This window comes from Colias croceus, chromosome 29, assembly GCF_905220415.1.
Source record: "Colias croceus chromosome 29, ilColCroc2.1".
In the NCBI taxonomy this organism is placed as follows: domain Eukaryota; kingdom Metazoa; phylum Arthropoda; class Insecta; order Lepidoptera; family Pieridae; genus Colias; species Colias croceus.
Genome location: NC_059565.1, coordinates 1,904,342 through 1,930,711, shown reverse-complemented (window position 1 = coordinate 1,930,711; position 26,370 = coordinate 1,904,342). Strand labels below are relative to the sequence as shown.

The window sequence follows — 26,370 nt, the reverse complement described above, 5'->3', positions numbered from 1 at the left end:
ATGCCCACCACCAGGAGTGGCTATTCCCGTACCAGAGCACTGATCTCGCTGGGAGAGAGACGCGTAAGCTCGCTATAGCGTTAAATCTTACCCAGCTGGTCCAAGGAGCGACGCGGGTTCCTGATGTTGAGAGCCATACAGCCAATTGCTTGGACCTTCTGCTGACAACAGATCCGGACCGTTACTCGGTTGCGATTTCTTCGCCGCTTGGCAGCTCCGATCACTGTCTGGTGAAGTCTGTATCTGTCTACTCGCCGCCCGATCCCAGTCCTAGGGGCTCTCGGCGCGTGTGGCGATACAAGTCAGCAGATTGGGACGAGATGCGTTCCTTCTTTGCGTCTTATCCCTGGCGGTCTGTTTGCTTTTCTTCCGAAGACCCTTCGACCTGTGCGGATGCTGTGACAGATGTGCTGCGGCAGGGAATGGAGTACTATATTCCATTCTCCGATGTAGCCACGTCCAGTAAAGCTCAGCCCTGGTTCAGAGCCGAGTGCAAACGCGCTGAAGCGCTTAAGCATGAGGCATATCTGGCTTGGACTGATGCTCGACACCGCAAGGCCAAGGACGTATCAGAAAAGAAGAAAGCCTTTAACCGGGCCGCCAAGTCCTGCAAGAAAGCTCTACGGAAAGCTCGATTTGACCACGTTAGCCGTATAGGGAACAAACTGGCTTCTTACCCCTCCGGTAGTAAAGCGTTTTGGTCCCTGGCAAAGTCGGTTGAATCGAATTTCTGCCGCCCCTCACTTCCTCCACTGCTGAGACCGGATGGGACGCTAGCTCACACTGCCGCAGAGAAAGCGAACCTATTTGCTACTCTGTTCGCTGAAAATTCGCGTCTGGATCCTGCAAGCGCCAAACCTCCCAGTCTACCTGGTTGCGAGGCGAATATGCCGGAAATTCGCATCCGTCAGACTGAGGTTCTTAAAACGCTGCGGAATCTTGATGTGAATAAAGCTAGTGGCCCTGATGGTATTCCAGCCATAGTACTAAAAACCTGTGCGCCTGAGCTCGCTCCTGTTCTGACACGCCTCTTTCGCCTTTCGATGACGACTGGAAAAGTACCGAAATCGTGGAAGCTTGCTAATGTGCAGCCTGTGCCCAAAAAAGGTAGTCGTGCCGACCCCTCCAATTATAGGCCAATTTCAGTCACGTCCATACTCTGCAAGACTATGGAACGTGTACTGAACAGCAGGCTTATGGCACACCTAGAAGCGAACGATCTACTCAGTGACCGCCAATACGGATTTCGCCGAAATCGGTCCACTGGGGATCTTCTAGCGTGTGCTACCTATATCTGGAGCGAGGCCATAGAGAATCATGGGGAAGCACTTGCTGTCTCCCTTGATATCTCGAAAGCCTTCGACAAGGTCTGGCATGATAGCCTTATTGGCAAGCTTCCATCGTACGGTCTGCCTGCTGGTTTCTGCGCATGGATCACAGATTTTCTGAGAGACCGGTCGATACGAGTAGTCGTCGACGGCTGCTCGTCCGACCAATTGGCTATAAACGCCGGGGTCCCTCAGGGATCAGTTCTCTCCGCAACACTATTCCTGCTACACATTAACGATCTGCTGAAACCCGGTATATATGGGTACGCAGACGATAGCACTGTTGTGGAGAGATACGTATCCAACGCGCGTGCTAGTACGGCACAAATCCAGTCTCTGCGGGAGGCGATGGTCGATCGCTTGAACTTGTCCTTACAGGCAGTCTCCGATTGGGGCGAGGCCAATCTGGTCAAGTTCAATGCGACTAAGACCCAGGCGTGTCTATTTTCCGCTAAACGGAGTCCTTTCAACCTGACTCCGTCTTTCCAAGGTGTATCTGTGCCGATAACTGACCACCTCGAGCTTCTTGGTATCACCTTAACGCCTACTCTTAATTTTGGTTCATACATCGAATCAAAAGCCCAAGTAGCCTCAAAAAAGCTCGGTATTCTGGCGAAGGTGAGACAGTATTTCAGTCCGGGACAGTTGCTCAATCTCTATCAAGCACAAGTCCGTTCGTGCATTGAATACTGTTCTCACCTCTGGGATGGATCAGCCAAGTACCAGCTGGAGGCGCTTGAGGCGATAGAGAGGCGTGCCAAGAGGCTAATAAACGACGATGAGCTAGTAGGCAAAAAACTCCAGAGCCTCGCCCATCGTCGCAGAGTGGCAAGTTTATCGGTATTTTATCGGATACACTTTGGTGAGTGCGCTGCGGAATTGCACGATCTAATTCCGCCATCCCCGTTTTTCCATCGTTCGTCGAGGCGCACAGACTCTAGGCACCGCCATATGGTGGACGTTCCATGTACCCGGACAAAGCGGTTCGGATCGACATTCTTCATTCGAACCGCGAGGGACTGGAACATGCTTCCTGAGTCTGTGTTCCCCGACGAGTACAATATGGAGGTCTTCAAGAAAAGAGTGAACAGGTACCTTCTAGGAAAGCGCGCTCCATCTTAGGCCACATCTCAGCTTTCCATCAGGCGAGATAGTGGTCAAGCGCTTTCCTATCAAACAATAAAAAAAAAAAAAAAAAAAAAAAAAAATACTCAGGCAATACGGGAAATACTCAGGCAATACGGGAACTACTCAGGCAATACGAGAAACGCTTAGGTAATGCGCGAACTACACAGACAATACCAGAACTACTCCTCCAATACAAGAACAACACTCACTTGTACACCGCCCGCTTGTCCGCCTCGAACTGCGCTTGCTCCGCGTCGTTGGCCGGCGCCCCGCCCCCCTGCATCCCGCTCACGTTATCCACGCCACCGCATCTGTGGGTAGATGGAGATTATCGTTAGATTGTTGTTTATTGCTAAAAGACGTATAGTAAAATCTAAATAATCCGGCACTATTCAAAAAATGGTGCCGGATTATTGGATTATTCGGATTACTGAATTATAGTGAAAAGGTAAAAGGTAATTAATAAAATAATCCATTTCATAGAGGGAATCTATACAAATATTACGCGCTAATCTCGGGAACTACTGGTCCGATTTGAAGAATTCTTTCGGCGTAGATGCCTCATTTATCGAAGAAGGCTATAGGCTATATATATCATCACGCTAAGATCAATAGGAGCGGAGCGCGTTGAAACAAATAAACTCTTCAGCTTTATAATATTAGAAGGTATAGATGTTACAGGAAATGTATGAAATAGATAAAATCCTAATGTACAATTATTCTCAAGACTCAAAACCACATAATAAAACTTCATCTTTTGATGCTTTTAGGCTATTCTTCATATTTATGTAATCTGCTAATATATATTTCGTTCACATCATCCCACAATTCAAGATAGAAACACTGCAGCCTGCAGACAATAAAAAGGCATATTAAAAACACAGGGCACAATTCATCACAAGTGTTGCCACTAAATGGATATAAGATGGCCCTGCAGTTACCCTATTTTTAAAGATGGTTTTGTTTTGTGGTCTTGTAATAACTTCATTATATTTTTGCGAGCTTAATCGCCTTTTGGATGTTTCAACTGTGTTATATATTTGAATATTATTGTTACTAATATGTATTAGGTATCTAATATCTATTATATTAAAATGAAAGTTTATAAAAAATACTAGCTGTGCTCCGCGGTTTTACCCGCATTGCTCAGCTCCTGTTGGTCTTAGCGTAATTATATATAGCCTAAATCCTACCTCGATAAAAGGGCTATCTAATACCAAAAGAATTTTTCAAATCGGACCAGTAGTTCCTGAGATAAGCGCGTTCAAACAAACAAACAAACTCTTCAGCTTTATAATATTAATAATGATAAAATTTCACGAATAACAGCTAATCGGATTTGTATGGAATTTTGTATTGAGATAAATTACAGTCCGGATTATCTTTATGCTAGGCTTTAAAAGAATGGCATAGCGATTTTATAAATTAGTTTATACTAGCTTACCGCCCGCGGCTTCGCCCGCTTTGTCTCAAACCGAATAAATTATACTTACCCTAAAACCTTCCTATTGAATCACTCTATGTATTAAAAAAACCGCATCAAAATCCGTTCCGTAGTTTTAAAGATTTAAGCATACAAAGGGACATAGGGACAGAAAAAGCGACTTTGTTTTATATTAAGTAGTGATGATAGTGATATAGAATGGCGTAAAAGTAATAATTTAAACCACTTTTATTGACAGGATTTCATTTAGCTAGATAACTTTGGAAAAGGTAGGTTTAAAATAAGCACCAGATTAGGCGCTCGGTCCGCTAATTTTGATAAAAAAAAGTTATTTTAGTAATTACATATTTGAATAGATTAGAAAGCAGTTTAGGCACGAGTGACTTTGTTGTTTTACCGCTACAATACGGTCATTATAATAATAATAGTTTAATTCAAATAGGTAACTACAACAATATTAACATTAATATTAACTGTCCCGGCAAACGTTGTTCTGCCTTACTCTTATCATTTACGGGCAATTACGGGTATAAATAGCTGTTGACCGATTCTCAGACCTACCCTATATGCAGGTACACAAAATTTCTTGAGAATCGGTCCAGCCGTTTCGGAGGAGTATGAAAACTAACATTGTGACCGGGAAACTTATTTATAGAGAAGATAAGAAATGTGGAATTAGTTTGTGCATTTTATTTAATGCACTTTCACAAGAAACCTAGAAAATTTTTGGCAAATTCGTTATGCTGATAAATTTTTATGCCCTAAAAATTAAAATAATAATTTATTTAGGGCCGATTTTTCAATGCCCAGATAAACAGCTAGATAGACTTTATTCTTCAGTTAACAAAATATTCAATTTTTCAATAGACGAATAGGACTTATCTATCGAATAACTACGTTATTTGAGGAATAAATCTATCTGCTGCTCCAACGGCCAGATAGCGTGCTATTCGACGATTAGACGTTTGAGTTGACAACTGACGCGTCAAATTTTGGATATTTTCGTATACAGTAATAACATAGAGCGTAGAATTTTTACAATAAAGCCTCTTTCTATAAAATAATTATCAATTAAAATCATATTGAAATTGATGTTTTTGATAGTACCTACTGATGATCATGCCATTGAAAATTTGCCGGACGCTGTAAAATATATAAATTTTAACACAAATTTAATCAAAACTCTTTACTCGAATCAAAACAATAATCAACAATCATAGAACACAAGATAAACTTAAAATGCACTCCTGACGTGAGTCATAATGACGGTTGTTGACATATTGCAAGTTGACTCTATCCCGCTCTAACCTGACTAATTTAATATGTTTGTTTCGCCACTCCAAGAGCAGAGCTGCCAATATGGAAATATTTGGTCAGATAGTTATTCATCAAATAAATCACGATTGAAAAATAGGCGAGCCGTTATGAGTTAGATAAGCAATTGAATAATTAATCTATTCGAGGGGTAGTTATTAGACTGTTTATCTGGGCATTGAAAAATCGGCCCTTAATATAGGTATTATTAAATCTTATTCTACAAGACCGAAAAAGCTTCACTTTACGCGCTAATAACTATCTAACATAACATGTAACTCAAAGAAAGAAAAAAACTTCTAATAATAACATCTAGGTCAAAATAAAACACCATTTAATTAATTCAAACACCCACATAACGGTCATATTTATTATTGGCAACACCTCGCTAAGTGTATAATTAAATTTCATATTTTTTGTGTCAGGCAACACATCACTTTCTTGCTTGAGGCTACGAGACCAAAATATATGGTGTTGCTGTGTTATTATTAATGCGACTTTCGTAAGGTGTAGATATATACCCATTATCATACTTCGACCTGTTTAATATTTAAATGAAGCTACACGTGAAGATCTACATATTATTATTTAATTATTTTTATTAAGTACTAGCTTCCGCCCACGACTTTGTACGTGCATACCCGTTTTTCCCCGTTCCCGCAAGAATTTCGGGAAATCCTATAAAATTTTAAACCATAAAATGCTATTTTTTTCAAGTATCCCGCTCAAACATAAAGGTATTGATAACATTTATTCATCTATTTCACATGACGTGATTTCACACCATAAACCCAAATTATGCACAGATTAAAATAAATTACTTGATATTACGAGATAAGTACAGACTATAGATAATTATTTCTATAATTACACACAACTACCACAGACTAAATAGATAGCTACTATGAAGTTTAAAACATTAGTTTAATATAGAATACACCTGCTTATTAATTATTATGAAGATCAAATCAAAATAACATCAGTTTTTTATAGTTTTATATTTAGCAATTATCAATTATTTTAATATAATAAAAATGAATCGCCGAATGTTAGGTAAGCGCAAAACTCGAGAACGGCTGAACCGATTTCGTTAATTGTTTTTTTTTATAATATTCCTTGAAGTTGGTATGAAGACGGTTCTTAGGGAGAGAAAACGTAAACATGTACCACGGGCGAAGCGGGGGCGGACCGCTAGAGGAATTAAAACGAAATAAAATATAGCCTTTATGTGACTCAAGAAAAATGTAGCTTTCTGCTGATTTATAAAAATCGAAATCCGTCCAATAACTTTGTGTGAAAACATTACACACATACATAGAAAAACAGAAATTTTCCTCTTTAAAACATTAGTTTTGAAATTCAGATTACAAAATACGTAAGTAATTAAATTTTGTTTGTTTGTTTGTAATTAAAGCATTTCCATTCCTATTTATTAAATTTGACGTAGGAATTATTAAAACTTTCTAATCACAAAACAAGCGAATGACAGTTAATTTTTTTTTTTAACACGCACAGAGTGCGCACAGAATATCTTTTCATCGGCTGTCAAGTTTTCAGCCTGCGTCGTTGCGTATCATTGTAAATATTCAAAATTCGAACGCCGCGGCCGCGCCGGTTCGAACGCGGCTAGCATTCAAATGGCTAACTTATCTACACGCTTACACTAGTGTGGAAACAACGTGTTATCGATATTATGACGTATTCGATATTTTGTTGTTAAAGCAATGATATAGTATGACGTCACAGGCAATGTCTATAGTCTATGTGAATGTCTATATCTCAAAAGGTGCACTACTCCATCTGGTTATCTAATTCAGAAAACCGGCCAAGTGCGAGTCGGGCTCGCGCACAAAGGGTTCCGTAGCAGCAAATATAATAAACTTATTATGTCAATTTATACACCTGGTGAATGGAGCCTAAACTCTCCCGATATTTTGCCTTGTACTTTTATGTATGAATATTAATATTAATGGCGTATTGCTTGAATAAGCTAATATTTCTCGTAAAAAGTACCTACATTATAAAGATTTTATATCATCGCGGATTTTTAAAAGTGTACAATACTGTAGTATATTTTTTGATCTATCTTATAAGGTTCAGCCATCGTTTTCAGTGTAAGCACAATAACTTAACCAAAATTACAGTTAAATCAACCTATCTCAAAAACTATAAGAGATACTTTGATCAAACCAAAAATCGTTGAAAGAGTTAATTAGCATGCATCACCTCTATTTTTTTTTAGAATTTTATACCCCGTAGTTATAAAAATAGAGGGGGGCGGACATACTTTTTACGACTTTGAGAGCTGATATCTCAAAAACCGTTCACTTTAAGAAAAATGTTTTTTAGAAAACTTTATATCATTTTAAAAGACCTTTCCATTGATACCCCACACGGGTATGTACATCGAAAAAAAAAATTTCATCCCTCAGTTACATGTATGGGGGGCCCCACCCCCAATTCTTTTTTTTACTATTTAGTGTCATATTTTTGTAGCGGTTCATACAACACATATTCCCATCAAATTTCATCACTGTAGTACTTATAGTTTCCGAGTAAATCGGCTGTGACAGACGGACAGACGGACAGACGGACATGACGAAACTATAAGGGTTCCGTTTTTGCCATTTTGGCTACGGAACCCTAAAAAATGGGAAATTTAAAAGTTTAAACTTGAGCTTCCTACCCTGCGTCTTCTCTGTAGAAACTAAAAAAAATTGTTTTTTAGCGATTCAATGCAAATTTTTGCATTGGCACCCTATCCTACAGCTGCATAATAATTAATTTGAGCAAGTCCAGTTCAATAAACAACTACGAAAGTTTCATAAACATTATTTCCTGTTTGCAAATTCAAAAAGGAATTATTTCAGCGTGGTAATATTGAAGTGATAATAAATTAACTTAAAACTGTTGCCTTGAATAAATAAATTATTACGTCTATAAGTACAACGATATTTACTTCTTTATCAAAGTTGTATTAAGGTTTACCAGTCGCCTTACTGTTCTACGCATCTTATCTCTTATCTTATTAAAGTATTAAAAAAGTAGAATTATTACGATAAAGCCACTGTACAGTAACCTTAACTCGTTTTTATCAAAGCGTTGCAATAAAATACCTTAGACGTATTAAGTATCCTACCTACTTGTATTAATTATACAAATGAAAAAAATAGCTTTTAGCTATAAGGCCAACATTTGTGCACTAATTTTGAGAAGCTAATAATTAAATAAAAATGTTTGTTACTCTTCAGCTCACAGGAATTCAGCTAATCAGATATTCAATTTGGTTTATAGATATAGGTACCTATTACCTAGTCTAAATTCGCTCATAAACTACCTTTTATGCGGGTACCACGCGAGTGAAGAAGCGGGTTCCAAGTAGTTCTAAATAGAATATAAATAAATAAAACACAGGATAATTAATTAGCAGTTGGTGTTGGGTTCTATATATTCTTGATAGTAATAATTGACGTCCAGGTGGCGTATTGGTATCTTGATTATACGGCAAAGGGTGTCTGTTTGAACCCCACTTTTAGAAAAAAGTTTTCTGGTGAACAGCAGGTATTTTAAATACCAGCCGCTTGTTCAAACTAATTAACAATTGTGTAATTTTCTAAAGTTAAAAGTAATTTAAGTTGATACAGTAAGTAAGTTGAGTTTATTCCTTACATACAATGATACATAAAAACAAATCTTTATAGCCACTTAACACTTAGCCCTTTTGCAGACGCACTCAAACTAAACTGAACTCAAACTCAATCATTTATTCATTCAATTAGACTTCTTCTAAAAGCTCTTTTGAATCGTATAGAATAGTTTATAAATATACAATATATTAAATAGTATAAAAAGTATCGACAACACAACCCACCCCTACATGGCGCATAGACAAGCAGCCATCGACAGAGTATATCTGCAAATTATTGAGCATTCGATGCCGCAGAGAATCGCTAAAATATTAAAGGGAACGGCAAAAATCTTAACCCCGTTCCATATTTGTTTCGTTCCGCTTACAACGAATATTTAATGTTTGATTTTGTCGGAAAATATGTAAAAGTTTTAAGAGTTTTTCATGTTCCTTTGGGGCATTACATATAACATCTGTTTAGCTATAACTAATTGAGATTTATAATCTCGCTTTCGGAAATCGAAATCGGTTGAGAGGTTTAAGCGGGAAAGCGTAATAGACAGACAGACAGACAGAGTTACTTTCGCATTTATAATATAACTAGCTTACCGCCCGCGGCTTCGCCCGCTTTGTCTAAAACCTAATAAATAATATACTTAAACCTTCCTCTTGAATCACTCTATCTATTAAAAAAACCGGCATCAAAATCCGTTCCGTAGTTTTAAAGATTTAAGCATACAAAGGGACATAGGGACAGAGAAAGCGACTTTGTTTTATACTATGTAGTGATTTTCATACATTCTGTAGTGCGTATAGTTACTTTTAAGTTATAAACATAATATCGGGAAATTGTGAAAACTGGCTATTTATGTAGATTCGGTTTACTTTTATTAATTATTTCATTCAATTTGTATTTCTGTTTCAGTAATATTTCGTTTTTTAAACAACTTGTTCTTTTTAAACAAATTTAAAGTGAAGATACTTAACAACTTATTATTATAACACACCAAAATATTCGCTTGTTTATTATTGTTACAAAATCAACAACACTAAAGGCACCATAATTCTAGCCACTAACAAAAAATACGACATTCAGAACTTAAAATTCATCCACTCAACGCTAATACACACAAATCCCTAATTACATAACCTTCCTCTAATTAAAACATTACATCATTTGTCGCTACGTTTCAAGTGCGCTCGAATTAAATCTCCCGAAAAGGCGGGAGATAATTGATACAAAAAAGCAGCAACACCGACGCTCGGCTGTCGCAATTAGTTCAATTTCGAACGCCGGTGATGCCAGGGTGAAAAATTAATTTCCGCTAGTGTTCTTGAGAGTTCGTTACATTTGTAAAAGCTCCGGAGGGCCCTTGGCGTAATTTTGTACTTTAATAAGGTTCGTGAATTCGGCACAATCAATTTTTGTGAGGCGGGACAGATGCTGGGTTTTTGTTAATCGAAACGTCGTTTAGTAAATATTTAAACACTGTTAATTCAATTTATAGACTGAAGAACACTTTGGAATGGTATAAGTAGTTTTAAATTACACAAATTTATAAAATTGCAACTCTTAAAATGAGACACCATTATGCGTATCATTTTTTGCACTTAAAAGATTTTTGTTTAATATATTTCCCTCTACAATTACTTAACATTATAAAAATGCAATTGTATATTTGTATTTAAAACAAAAAAATAAACTATATCAATCTCTAAAATCTTCTTAAATCAGTTTAACAGAACACGTTCTGCTACACGTTAACCAAATTAAAAAAAAAAACTCCTTTACAGATTAAAAAAACAAAAACTTTCGATTCGTACCAAAGCTAATAACAGAATATGGCAAGAGATGGCAAGCCACAAATCAAGCGTTTAGTATAAATAGACAATAAAGACTTGGCTGCGCACGTGATCCACATTACTATGATCTTCTGAACGCTAAAATAATACCTAGTATTCATTCACCTTGCTGATCGTCTGGGTTTACGGACTTGCTGAGATTGACACTTTCCATCCTAATGTTATAAAATATTAAAAAATTGTAAGACTTTGTTTTTGTTGAATGCACTCATATATCAGAAAAAACTACTGGTAATTTTTCTATTCAAATTTGCTGAATAGTCGATCTTTCGAGGAAGGGTTTATATTATTTTGGTGATCTTGCTACGAGCAACAAAAGAGCATCAATACATAGCAAAATAAAGATAAAAAAATAGGAGGTGACGACTATAGAGGGCCCATTAGACGTAAGTTAGGTCACGTCACCGCATCTTCTAAGTTTAACTACGATCTTTTAGATCTATAATCACTTCACCCAGGATCCGTACCATACGCTTACGGAAAAATACTTAAACTAGCTGTGCCCCGCGGTTTCACTCGCATTGCTCCGCTCTTGTTGGTCTTAGCGTGATGATACATTATAGCCTTTTCGATAAATGGGCAGTCTAATCGACAAAACAAACAAACAAACTCTTCAGCTTTATAATATTAGTATATAGATAGCCATAATTCAAGCATTCCCCTGTTAATTACATTACTCAGTATCAAATGAAGGCACCCATAACCGCTAACTATTCAAGTAGACATCTGGTCGTCTGTTTATTTGCTTTCATCTAAAATAATTTCACCCATCCCGTGAACAATCGTTAGTGAAGTTAGGCAACCGGTTCCATTCGTTAATTAATAACTAATATTAGGTTATTGCGTATCAAGAAATGAACTTAGAGCGATTTTTCTACACAAGTTAATAACTACTTAACTAAACAATGTTCATAAAGGCCTAAAAATGGTCCAACGGCAGTCTGAATTGAGTTCTTGATTTCACTTTATTCTCAAATCATACTAAAATGCTGCTTAAATTTTCTTGTATCTGAAGATTTCTTTAACAGCACGCGTAGCAGCAGTTGTTGCACGCGTCACTTTTTATAAGTTATTATACTAGTACAAAATATAAATAACTAAAAGTTTAGTTTATGAGGAATGTTGTAGGCTTCAATACAAAGAGGGGCAGTAGTCAGTACAATTGCCTTTAACCCATTGAGCCCCAAGCGGCCCGATCGGTCCCAGACACAATAGATTTTCTATTGTCTGCGGTTCCGGGGCCTGAGTTATTAATAAATAAAACCACGATTACAACTCATATCAGCATGCAGCATACAAACAAGATCAAAAAAATCTTTACGTACATCGAACAGTTTTTTTTTAGATTCTCAATTTCTAATAGAAAAATACGCTCCATATTCACAACTTGCACCACCCAGGCCACACGTACAAAATATGAGCATTTAACGGAAGCGTGCTGGCATTTTTAAAACGTGTTAAATCGTGATAATTGAACGTGAATGTTTAACTGTCCATAACGACATGAATAAACACGACGTGTTAAATGATTTTCGGGTGCAATTGTTTTTTTACTGGCAACACGAATTACAAATCGGGTGATTTGAATTTCGTTGCTGGCAACTAGAAAGGCAGTGGAGCGGAAATATTAGATTATTAGGTTATTAACGTCTTGTTTGTTATAATGGAAAATACTTGCTAATATCATAACAGGGACACGGCTTGCTTGACAGACTGGAACGTCTTCATTGTTGAACAATTTCGATAAATTATGATATCCTTGGAGAACATCTTAAAATGTGTAGAGGTTTTAATACATCGATATAAATTTGTATCACGTTACTCTTTCACTATGGGCTCCTAAACAACTGAACCGATTTTAATATAGAAAATAAAAATTGAAAAGTTTAAGGGATTTTAAACGCGATTTATTCATATTAACCCAACATTTCGCACACTTTACAGCGAGTGGTCACGGGGAGACTGACTTTTAACTTTGATATAATATTACGAATTTTGTACAAACAGGCAACAACCGAGCTGGGGCGAGCAGCTAGTCACAAAAATAATGGTCTTACAATATCCCTTTTGAAGACATTGTACATCAATACATAGTATAAAACAAAGTCGTTTTCTCTGTGCCTATCATCATCATCATCATCATCAGCCCATATACGTTCCCACTGCTGGGACACGGGCCTCCTATGAGGGTACAGGCCATAATCCACCACGCTGGCCAAGTGCGGGTTGGCGGATGACACATGTCGTCGAACTTTTTAATTCTTCGACATGTCGGTTTCCTCACGATGTTTTCCTTCACCGTTCGAGCAGTGGTGATGTTACAACATGCGCAGATAAATTGAAAAATCAATTTATTTCCTGCGCGCTCGCCTGTGCCTATATCTATGCTTAAATCTTTAAAACTACACAACCGATTTCGATGTGGTTTTTTTGATTGATAGAGTGATTCGAGAGGAGGGTTTTAGTTTATCATTTATTAGGTATAAGACAAAGCGGGCGAAGCTGCGGGCGGAAAGCTAGCGTTTCATATAAGCATCTTCCCTTGACTTTGTCGGTATAAAAACTGAGTTCCATTCGAAACAGTGTTTTTGCGTGATACCCGCACAAACATATAGACAGAAAATTAAGATTATAACACGATGTTTTCATTTCTGCTGAACTTAAATGTGTAGATATCAATACATTTTGAAATATATGCTACAGGAAAAATTCAACAAGAGAACTGTGTAGGTACTTATCTATACGAATATTATAAAGCTGAAGAGTTTGTTTGTTTGAACGCGTTAATCTCAGGAACTACTGGTCCGATTTGAAAAATTATTTCGGTGTTAGATAGCTCATTAATCGAGGAAGGCTATATAACATCATGCTAATACAAACAGGAGTGGAGCCACGCGGGTGAAACCGCGCGGCGCCGCTAGTAATATATAGTTATGCACTTACCGACTCACTATTTATTACTACAATAACTAATTCCTTTTAATTCCACTTTGTTATTTTACTATGAAGGTTGACCGATACCGCATTTCAACAAATACATATTATGTTAACCAAAACACAGATTATCTAAATGCCAAATTACGAAATACAGATAATAAATACATTTTTACATTTCTTATCTGTATTCGTAAACGAAAACCCTTCTGAATTTACGATAATATTCGTTAAATAATAGAGAAGGTTTGTATTAAGAAACAAATTTTTGTTTCGTCTGCAAACGCAGGGCTCGGACGAGGCGTGGAAAGGGTAATTTTATTAGTGATGTCACGATACTATCGATATAGAACAAAATTTCGCGAACTATTCATACTGTTTATCTCACACATCACTCATCCTACTAATATTCTAAATACGTAAGTTTGTATGTTTGTTACCCCTTCACCTAAAAGTGCTGAACCTATTTTCAGTACAAATATAGATGGTAACTTGAATTATCATTAACATAGTATAGTTTTTATCCCGGAATCCCGGAAAATTGATCTCACAAGAACTGCAACTATGCGGATTTTTCTATGGAAACGCAAGCGGAACCGTGGGCTAACCGTATCTAAATAAATTACAGTAGATACCTATTCCACACAAGATCTAATACACCTGCTTGTAAATACAATTTAAAGCAGGTGATACATCCTTATACTAATCCGTACTTATCACTACATTGTATAAAACAAAGTCGCTGTCGCTGTGAGTCTGTCTAGCTATGTAATATGTATTTAAACGTACGCAACGAATTTTTTTGGGTTTTTTTTTTTATTAAAGATTGAAGGATTTTTATTAGTTTAGTACTTATATTATAATTTATTAAGTAGAAATATTATAAATGCAAAAGTGTTTTTTGTTTGTTGTTTGTTTGTCGCAAACTGAGGGATTTCATGATATGATTTTTGTGTCTGGAGATAGTCAGGAGGCTAGAGAGTAAGTAACATTTGCTACTTTTTACCGCGGTCAAATCTCTCATTCCTATAGATTTTTCCACGCGGGCAAAGCCGCGAGCCGTAAGCTAGTAAATACATACAATGTATCGTTATTTTCACAATGCAAATTTTCCCAACACGTTACGTTAAGTGGAGCGTGGGTCAGAGTAATTAGAGTGAGAATGTTGATATTAATATATTCTTCTATACGTAAGGGCATAGGATACTTTTTTATGCATGTTAATATGCACGCATGCTAAGCCGGGGGCGGAAGCTAGTAACAAATATGAAATAAATAAGGGAAACTCATGAATTTGTGAGTCTTATTTTGAAATAAGTATATAAGGGAAAATGTTTGTCACTGATTAATGTAGTTTACTGTCGGTGATCGAACTTTCATTGATTGATTAACTATCTCAAGTTTTTGACAAATAAAATACATGCTTATTTTAAAAATAGAAGGAAAATAGTGATTACAGAACTATTAATAATCCATCCATAAAACTTTCAAAAATTTAAAGTAGGCCCTGAAAAGCGGTTCTTGAACATTTGTCCTTTCTATCTTAAATAGGTTATCAGGTAACTGGTAACTAACGTAGCGTTTAGTTTTGTTAAATACAAAATTTCTTCGAAATTTTTCAAAAAACACCTATCTTAATGTCGGAAACATTAAGGATAAGTAAAATAGCTCCTTCCGTTTTTAATTTGAAAGCAAATTTGAATATTTTAGCAATAACTTCACATTATTCGCCATTAACTGATGCTATTGTTTTAATAAATTGATTTTTATTTGTTAGAAAACACGATTTTACCTTAACTGTATTGAAAAATATTTATTTTCGCCATGCTAAATTGTTAGTCTGTTTCTGCCGGGTTGAAGTGGGAGAAAAATATTATGTTCTATCTATGTGTTGAGAATAAAGTATGAATAGCATATTATATTTTATCGTAATATACATATAAACATATTTACGATTTTACTATTATTGATTTTGTAAGTGTAAAACTGCAATTAGTGCATTAAATTATTATATGAATATGTACCTGTGGGTATAATAAAACTACACAATACAATACTTACACAATTTTTCATCGACACTACAAAACTATATTTCGCAAACTATCGACACCGTACATCACTAGATAGGGTAGCACCGACATTTCCATGTAGGTCGCATAAAAATAACATTTTTGCGCGCGCCCCCACAGCACATCTGCTCAAATATTGACTTGCACGGCCGTCTTACAAACAACAAATAGACAAGGAATTTCTTTTCCCCCGCACTAAGTTATGACAAGGATTCGGAGGTTAGAAATCAAATGGTTATTCGTTCTATTTTTAAAAGATTGCAAATTTGTCAGATCGGATTTGCCGAGCTATCAGGAAATATTTTTTTTATGAAGAGTCTAATGAGGCAAAGGGTTTGGACAAACTGACGTATCAGCTGGTGCTTTTTGCGCTAATATGAAAGAAATTTTGGTAAAGGGAATAAATTCGACTAAATTGGAAAGAAAATGTAGGTAGATATAACTATTGACTTTACTTCAACAAACAATAAATGTCATGCTAGTAGGCAATACATAAAGGAGATAATTACATATTTTTAATATCAGAGAAAATGTAATTCTCTCATAAATAGTTTTTATACTTAATACATCAGTCTGGACACTGCCCTTTTGAGGAAACAATTCTCATTTTCCGTGTCGGTTAAACCTAGGCTTACAATTAGTTACGGTTGTACCTACATTTTAATAAGAAAACATAAAGGAGGGAATTAAAATGTACACGCAGACGGAATACAAAGGAATAAACTGCCTTACAGGAAACGCTGAAATGTGAATTCAAATTTGGAATTGGTTGGGGCGTCCCTTGCTCTAGGGTTGCCGCTATGACGAAATAATATCATGTAATATGGAATCTATATTTAAGTGGTATTGTGTGTTGTCAATACAACACCATGCACCAATACTATACATGCACCAATGTGCATGCATGTAATTTTTATGCGTCCTTTTTTTTTATTTATATTTTATTTAAAGCAAGCAAATGTAAATGTTGCAGTTGTAAGCACATATTACATTGCGAATGAGTACGTAACGCGAAAAAGCTTATGGTACTTTTGTTGTTTTAATTATTTGACGTTAGAGCCATTTTCATAAAATTTATCTATTTAAAAACCCATTGTACCTCAACAGTCAACAGTAATATTATATTTTTTAAAGTTTTTCGCAAGTGACAACCCTAACGCGAGGATTCCCTATTGCTTTTGTTGATCAACTTGTCTTCTAATCATACTATGAATGAGTATTATTTGTATTGTATTTTAGTCGGAATGAATATTGGATTTTCGTTATTTAGAAGGTATTAACAACTTGCAATAATATAATACCTAATAAGTAATAATGCAATTGTTTTGAAGGTTCGTAAGAAAATTATTGACTTAGGGCTGATTTTTCAATCGTTGGTTAAAACTTATTCATCGAATAACGTATTAAACTATACCTTTTTAAAAATGTATTCTAATTATCCGGATTTGACAGTTTACAGCCTTGCAGGTGACATTTTAAAATGTTCGTGTAATACTTTAATGGACGGATTAATTACTTTAATAAATTAATCGAATGTTATACCTAGTATAAGTATAACTAAAGCAGATTTTTTTTTTCGTAAAAGTCCAATTGATAAATTGTCCTTACAATGAAATCTTTAATTCGTAGATCTTCTCCTGTGTTATAACCCTTATCGCGTAAAATCTACTAAAATGTGTAACGATTACAATTTTTAAGATACTTTTAATATCATATTTAACTTGTTTGTTAGATGCGACGTAAGTCACGTAACGTAGTTATGCATATTTACAAAAAGATTTCAATTCGACTACCGAATATCTAGGTAATCAATTATTCCCAAGCGAAGAATAAATCAACTTGTAGAGTAAACAAAATATAACGTAACATTCTTGTCAAACGAAAACATGGCACTAACACAACACTGGCAAGTGGCAACACCAAGCCATGTTAATAACAAACAATCCCAAGCATTGTCGTTCCCAAATAAATAATCCGAACAAGCAATAACTTGCGGTAGAACCACGTTGAACGTTATTAAAATCTGTCCATAACTCGCGTTTGCCAATTATAGCGTTGGCCGAGGCGTCACTTGGCCGTAATGGCGGCTGTTCCCGCCTTTTTCGCTGTCAAAGCGCTTTTTTCGCGGGTAAGCTGTGTAAAATTTCGTTCTGAATCTTGCACTCGTGACAAAATGTGCTGGCCATTTTATTATAAAAATTTTTCTCTTACAGAATCCTCGTGGAATATTCTGGTTTGCTGTTTTTAATGTAGGGTGTATTTTCACACGTAAGGAATAGGACTAGTGTAAGTGTAAAATCAAAAATGTAGGTACCTATATATATTCTATACCGAACGAGTCCAATGGTGCATATTACACATTCGTATTCGTCTTTCGCCTCGTCACTCGTCGAAACATTCATATGCCTCCTCCACACTACTCGCGAAGTTCCTCGGCGAAGTACTCGGCCGAAGTTGACTGAAGTCCGCGGTGCTACACTACACACTCGTTCAACTTCGCGAGGAACGCATACGTTCATATTCAGAACGAACTTCAGGTAACTTCGTGCCCTTTGACTCGGGCGCAAAAACCGACAACAAACGGAAGTCGGCCGAGGCGAGGTAAAGTTGGACGAAGTAAGTCGAAGTGCCTCTCTACATTATTCTATTCGTCTAACCTCGTTCAACTTCGCGAGTAGTGTGGAGGAGGCTTTATACAAGTGTTGTCGCGAACCACTGTTGACAGATTCGTAAGTAGTGCAGTAAGAAGTCCTCCGTTTGTATCATTTGATTACATCCGAAAAACCGCACTTAGCGCGAATTCGCGAATCTCGAAGCGAATAGCGAGTGCTCGGTAGTGTCGGCTAGTTTACACATTGTATTCCTCATTGCGTGTTCATTATTTCTTCTCGATATTCGAACGAATCGAAACGAAACGTGTGCATCATAATTTATGACTCCTTGCTAACAAACGATAGTTCGATTGGCTATTTGATTATAAAAAAAGTTATTCTCAAAGCTCAAGATAAAATAAGCTTTGTAAGTTCTACAGTTTGTTTTTTTAATAAGACATCTAACGGTGCATTTAGACCAAACGAACATAGAGCAAGAGCTAGACGAAAACTCTTCAGTGTTGTTCAGTATTAGAACATTGCATCGAATCTATTCGAACGCACTAAGAACAACGAAAGAATGCTCTACGTCTGTTAACACTAAAAGAATTTGACATAGTGGGGTCAGAATCAGCATTCGATCGTTTGATCTAAGTGCACCGTAAGATTAAGTCACTATCCCTTTTACGTTCGACTGTCAACTCCATCAAAAACTTATAATCTATGAAGTAGGTATCTATTCCTTTGACTTTTATCCTTATCCTACAAGATAAACATTTATAGTCATAGCAATTATTGCCAACATATTAAACAAAACGTCCTCACAGATATTTAGAAAAAAAATCTCCATTTACGAAGAAAATAATACTAGACAAATACCTACATTAGAATAAGCATTCAAATGTCGTATTATATTCGCCCTTACCCAATGTCAAAATGTAGTCTAACTGCTATAATTCGCACAGGGCTGCAGTTCATTGCCCTTTGATCTTGAATAATACCGTCATGTCTCGAAGACACTTATCGAAAGATATTTGGAAAGTTTTAATTAAATTACCCCGAGTTTAAGCCGTCCTCGTGTCGGTCGAAATGCAAAAAATTACAGATTCAAAAAGTTCTTTACACAAGCAATATGTTATCTGTGCATAGACACAAAGCCTTCTTTTTTTGAATTACGAATATTTGGCGGGTTGATAGTTTTTTTTTTTTTTGTTTCTTAATTTGATTGAGTTTAATAACTCAGCCCCCGGAATCACAGATTGTGTCGTGGTCTGATCGGGCCGCTCGGGGCTCAATGGGTTAAAGGTAAAAAAATACGTACATATTGTAAACTAGTTGCGCTCCGCGGTTTCACCCGCGTGGCTCCGCTCCGTTGGTCTTAGCGTGATGATATATAGTATAGCCTTTAGCCTTCCTCAGTAAATAGGCTATCCAACACCGAAAGTATTTTTCAAATCGGACCAGTAGTTCTTGAGATTAACAAACGTGTTCAAACAAACAAACAAACTCTTCAGCTTTATAATATTAGTATGAATAGAAAGATTTATCTCTAAGGTCTAATAATGCTCAAATAATAACATTTCTTTTGACTCTTTTCTTTTACCTCTTAGCTTTATACTGATTTTGATTAGTTATTCTTTTTTTATTTTAAAGCTTGTGCCTCCAATATGGTCCTTTTGTAATTTAGTCTAGTTTTAACAATTTGAACATGAATATTATCCACACCAAGATTAAGACAGAACTACATCATTTTTAACAATTCGTTAACCGGCCATTAGAAAGGGCCATTAACGAAAAGTGTATAATCAATAATTACCTTAATACCTAGTGAAGGTGGTATTACTGTTATTATAATGATTTAAAAACATTATAAAGAACAGATGGCTGAACGTAGTGCCTTAGGGCAAATATCGAACTATAACGTAGTCAATATTTAGTAATCTGTGCTATGGACTGTCTATGGCACTCTTATAGACTTATAGCCAATCTTATTTGTGACTATAGTGTGAGTTGTGACTAACTTTCCGCGCGCGGCTTCTCCCGCTTTGTAGAAAACATGACAAATTATATAATACTAAAAAACCTTCATCTGCAAGAACCACTCTATCTAGCCATTTAAAAAAAAACATTAACATCTGTTGAGTAATTTTAAAGACAAGCACACAGACACATAGACGGCGGAAAGCACCTTCGTTTTATACTAGAGTAAGTGCGCCAATTATGGACTACCATAAGGTTTTTTTGTAATAAAACTCAGAATTATAAAGATTAATCAGCCTTATATATTTTAAAAGGTTCGGTAGTTATTTAGGAACGAAATCAAATATTAGAATTCTTAGGGAACATTAACATCTTAGAAATAATCAACATTTTCTAAAATATGTCATTATTGTACATTAGAAAAAAGTGTACAAAATATGGACCACATGGTTTTAAATATGGACCATACTGAATTTGGTACAAAATTATTGAAAAAAAGATGACAAGATTGTAGGCTTGGTAGGTTTTCTTCCTCTGTTGCTGACAGTTTTCTTTAAGTGCGGTATAGGCTGAAACACTTTTGACGAAAAATATGATTTAGATGATGTAGAGGGACTAACTATTGAATCATTCATGGTTGACACTCCTGGTTATGCATTTGCATTTCATGATGTCCATCAACGGGTCTGGGGTGATGGTTCAGTTACAGATTAAGGTGTGGGAGATGCAACAGCCTTTGTCTCAGGTAAGCAGTTATCGGGTTCAGCTACAACAGCCCTTTGCTGAGGTATCGGGTTATCAGGAATTATATCAACTGGTGTCGTTATATCGCGCGCTGGGTCATTAGAAGGCCCCACTACTGCTTTAATTGCATTAGCCATTGCCTCCTTATCCCATGTTTGTCTGTATTTGTAGATGTTATCCTTAAACAATCAAATTTAAATAAATTAAAATAAAACTGTTTGTAATATGGACCACTAGTCCATATTCAAAACATGCCGGTGGTCCATATTATAATACACATACATTTTTAGGGTAATATTGTTGCTAAGAAAATTATTTTAAACTATTAGATATATCAACTTATTATGAATGATTGTAAAGCGACTCACCTTTCCCCTGGTATAATTCACTTTTCCAAACAGTAATATTTTATGAAGTTATGAGCTTACGAATTTATTTAAAAAATTACATCGCGCGATGACAAAAACGAAAAATGGCTGCCATTAATGCGTACGCGCTCTCTGCCCAACGGCAAACGACTAGCGAGGCTCTGGTGCGGTGGTATTCAGTTTTCGGAGACCGATACCTACCTACGACTGATAGTTTTCGAGAAATGTAGGTAGTCCATATTACGGAACCAGTCCATAATTGGCGCACTTACTCTACGTAGTGAATAGGGATTCAACTCAGGTCTTCATATCGTAATAATAGGAAAAAGTGCATATTATAAAAAGTAATCATTAATTATAAGGACTGCCGATAGAAGTGAAATTAATAACGCAAAATTTTAATACAAAAAAATTAAAATTTCATATTAGCATTGCGGTGACGCGAACCCATAAGATTTTCCCCGAGCAAAAAGTGCTCAAAGTTTTGAGTCCATAAATAAATAAAATCCATAACTTAACCCCGTTTTTTTGTGTAATAATACAGTAGTATTAATTTATCTACTAAATACTAAATTTATTATTATAAATTACTAGCTTTCCGCCCGCGGCTTCGCCGGTGTTTTGAAAGAAAAACCCGCATAGTTCCCGTTTCCGTGGAATTTCCGAGATGAAACCTATCCTATGTGTTAATCTAAGTTACCCTCTATATGTATGCTAAATTTTATTTTTCAAATTCACATTTCATCGTTACAATTCCACTTTTTAATTGTGAGGATGTGTGTGTGTGTGTTTGTTACTCTTTCACGCAAATACTGGTGAACCGATTACAATGAAATTTAGCACACATATAGAGGGTAACTTGGATTAACACATAGGATAGGTTTAATCCCGAAAATCCCAAGGGAACGGGAGCTATGCGGCTTTTCCTTGGAAAACGCGAGCGAAGCCGCCGTCAGAAAGCTAGTTATATTAAAAAACCGGCCAAGTGCGAGTCGGGCTCGCGCACAAAGGGTTCCGTAGCAGCAAATATAATAAACTTATTATGTCAATTTATACACCTCGTAAAAAGTACCTACATTATAAAGATTTTATATCATCGCGGATTTTTAAAGGTGTACAATACTGTAGTATATTTTTTGATCTATCTTATAAGGTTCAGCCATCGTTTTCAGTGTAAGCACAATAACTTAACCAAAATTACAGTTAAATCAACCTATCTCAAAAACTATAAGAGATACTTTGATCAAACCAAAAATCGTTGAAAGAGTTAATTAGCATGCATCACCTCTATTTTTTTTAGAATTTTATACCCCGTAGTTATAAAAATAGAGGGGGGGGGACATACTTTTTACGACTTTGAGAGCTGATATCTCAAAAACCGTTCACTTTAAGAAAAATGTTTTTTAGAAAACTTTATATCATTTTAAAAGACCTTTCCATTGATACCCCACACGGGTATGTACATCGAAAAAAAAAATTTCATCCCTCAGTTACATGTATGGGGGGCCCCACCCCCAATTCTTTTTTTTACTATTTAGTGTCATATTTTTGTAGCGGTTCATACAACACATATTCCCATCAAATTTCATCACTGTAGTACTTATAGTTTCCGAGTAAATCGGCTGTGACAGACGGACAGACGGACATGACGAAACTATAAGGGTTCCGTTTTTGCCATTTTGGCTACGGAACCCTAAAAAGTGACATGTAAGACATCAACATGTAAGACACAATGTTTTTAACAATTTCACACCGTTTTTCAATGATCTCTTTTTAATGTTTTTTACTCGAATGATCGAATCAATCTGTTTTACACTAGTTACCAAGATATGTCCTATGTGTATCTATATGTATAACGTATAGGCTTGTTAACCTCGCGAAATCATGGTCATATGAGCTTCCTACGGAGTAATTAAACAAAATATACCGTGTATCTGTTGACGATAAATTAATAAACCACTGAGCGGATTTTGATGCAGTTTAAAGCAAAAGATAAGAGCTATGTATATTGTATAAGGGGGTTTTACTAATTTACTATACGTTATTAAGTAGGTATCTAGTGAACGGAGTTTGATGCAGTTTTAACCAATAGATAGAGCGATGTATAAAAGTTTTATGTATTTTGTTTACTAGACTTTTGTTGTATGATTTACTAGATTTCCGCCCGCGGCTTCGCCCGCGTTTACAAAGGAAAATCCGCATAGTTCCCGTTCCCGTGGGATTTCCGGGATAAAAACTATCCTATGTGTTAATTCAAATTACCCTCTATATGTGTGCTAAATTTCATTGTAATCGGTTCAGTAGTTTTTACGTGAAAGAGTAACAAACATCCATACATCCATACTTACAAACTTTCGCCTTTATAATATACTATATTAAGATTAATTTATTTTGCTGTTGAAATTATAACACCGTGACAACAAATTTAGTATCTATTAAATATGTAAAATTGCAAGTTCCGTGAAGGTACACTCCATTCACATCAATTTTTAGAAATAGAAAAAATCATTATTGATAAAGTGTGTGCGCATGTGTTTGTGTGTATGTGTGTGTAATAAAATAATAATTTAAATAAAATATATAAACGTAATCAGTTTTCTGTGGCTTCGTCATTCTTCGTAAGTCTCAAGATCACAAAAGTATGGATCAAAAAACTTACTAGCTCATAAAGAAGATCAATCAGTGAAACAGGTGTGATATTATTTTCTATAATAGTTCACATTATCTTAATATATTTTTTTTAATATTTTATGGCTAAGATAATTTAAAAAAAAGGCACTAGCGTTCCAATACATACAAATTCCTTTCCACATTTTATAGGAACCAAGTACATAATATTATAATATTATTATAGTATAACAACTAGCTGTGCCGCGCGGTTTCACCCGCGTGGCTCCGCTGCTGTTGGTCTCAGCGTGATAATATAGCCTATAATACTCGTGGATAATGTAGCTTTCGAATGGTGAAAGAATTTTTAAAATCAGTCCGGTAGTTTATGAGCCTATTCATTACAATCAAACAAACAAACAAAGTTTTCCTCTTTATAATATTAGTGTAGATATACTACATAACAGAATAAGTAAATAATCAAAGATTAAATAATCACACCTTCAACCCATCAATGTACTATACAATCTCTGTTTAATAATTTTTTTTTTGTATGATAGGGAAGCACTTGACCACTATCTCGCCTGATCGAAAGCTGAGATGTGGCCTAAGATGGAGCACGCTTCCCTAAAAGGTACCTGTTCACTATTTTCTTGAAGAGCTCCATATTGTACTCATCGGGGAACACAGACTCAGGAAGCATGTTCCAGTCCCTCGCGATTTGAATACATTATTTATTTTGAAATTTAATCACAGACTCTAGTAAGGAATAGAAATAAAATTCATTTCTTATTTAAATATAAGAAGTAATTCTAAAACAAATGAACTTTTAAAAATACCTGAGTGAATTAAAATAAATAAGTTTAGTATTACATTATTTTCATTTTAGCGTGTTTAGATAAAAAAACTAAGTAATAGGATAGTTTTTTAAATTATGTTTGAGGTGAAACTTCTTTAGGCGCGTTGAGAGTAAAATTTGAATGTCGCGTCATAGCAATGCCGTCACGTCATGGAGTAAGGCGACGATTTTGGTATCTTTGAATATTGCCAAAGAAGTTTCACTTCTGACACGTGTGCTCGCCACACACGCTCTTTTTTTCTTGTAGATTTTATGAATTAAAGGCGAAGTATACTTGTTTGTAAGATGCCATATATGAATTATGAGTCACATCAAAAAGAGACTGATAAAAAAAAACACAATATTTATTTTGAAATATTGTATAGGTATAATATCTTCTAATCTATAAAATTCCCCTGTCACAATGTTAGTTACCATACTCCTCCAAATGGCTGGACCGATTCTCATGAAATTTTGTGTGCATATCGGGTAGATCGGAGAATCAGCTAACATTTATTTTTCATAACCCTAAGTGATGAAGAGTAAGGTAGAACAACATTTGCCGGGACAGCTAGTACAATATATTATAGTATACTAGTGGTCCGCCCCGGCTTCGCCCTTGGTACATATTTCGCAATAAAAGGTAGCCTATGTCCTTTCTCGGGTATCAAAATATCTCCATACCAAATTTCATGCAAATTGGTTCAGTAGTTTAGCCGTGATTGAGTAACAGACAGACAGACAGAGTTACTTTCGCATTTATAATATTAAGTACATGTAATTTTTTTCAAATATTTGAAATTATGCCATAATAATATATACTTGCAAACCTACAACTGGTTTTATGAATTTCTATTTTACTGTAGTTTAAAACAATGTTTCCTTGTTAAAAGTAAAAATAGATTATTTTTTCCTGGAATATTTATTATTTTTATAAATTAATAAAGTATTTACTTTACACATAAAACAGGATTATTGTTTATCAATGTTATCTGCTATAATCTTATCCATAGGTAATAAGTTTATTAAATAAATTGCTATTTACCAATTATTGGTTAATATATGCTAAGCATATATACAATATACATGGGTACATGAAAACTTAATTTTAATTAATTAACTTCACTTTACATAATGAAAGTAGTGATTAGTATTATAATATATCTTAAAACAAAAGATAATCAGTCATACGAGAAATTTATATATTTATAATATTTTCTCTTACACTTACCCAAAATCGTTTTGATTGACGAATTTGACTGACACATTAAATTTAAAATCCACTTTAGTACAATATAAAATATTAAACGAAAAATATATTTGAAATAATTAATTTCACACAATTTTCTTTTTTGTTTAATCTTTAGAAATTTCTGAAATCGGTATCGGAAATCGGATTTCGGATTTGGATTGGAAAACAAAAAGCATTAAAAATTTCACACAATTACCAGCACAAAAAATTAAAGAAAATCGATTCTTATCATTTCGATTAAATAAAGTGGACAAATGTCAAATTTAATTCATTAATTGTCAT

The 26,370-nt window shown here is 35.4% G+C and overlaps 1 protein-coding gene across 2 annotated transcripts in view; it reads right to left on the bottom strand.

Annotated features, from left to right (window-relative positions):
* The window catches only part of LOC123704285 (homeobox protein PKNOX2-like), a 47,621-nt gene that overhangs the window by 20,418 nt on the left and 833 nt on the right, over window positions 1-26,370 (bottom strand). For both annotated transcript variants that reach the window (XM_045652596.1, XM_045652597.1), the window contains exon 2: window positions 2,666-2,767. In XM_045652596.1, the coding sequence (XP_045508552.1) occupies window positions 2,666-2,739 (74 nt within the window). In that variant the 5' untranslated portion in view covers window positions 2,740-2,767. The remainder of the gene's footprint in view (window positions 1-2,665; window positions 2,768-26,370) is intronic.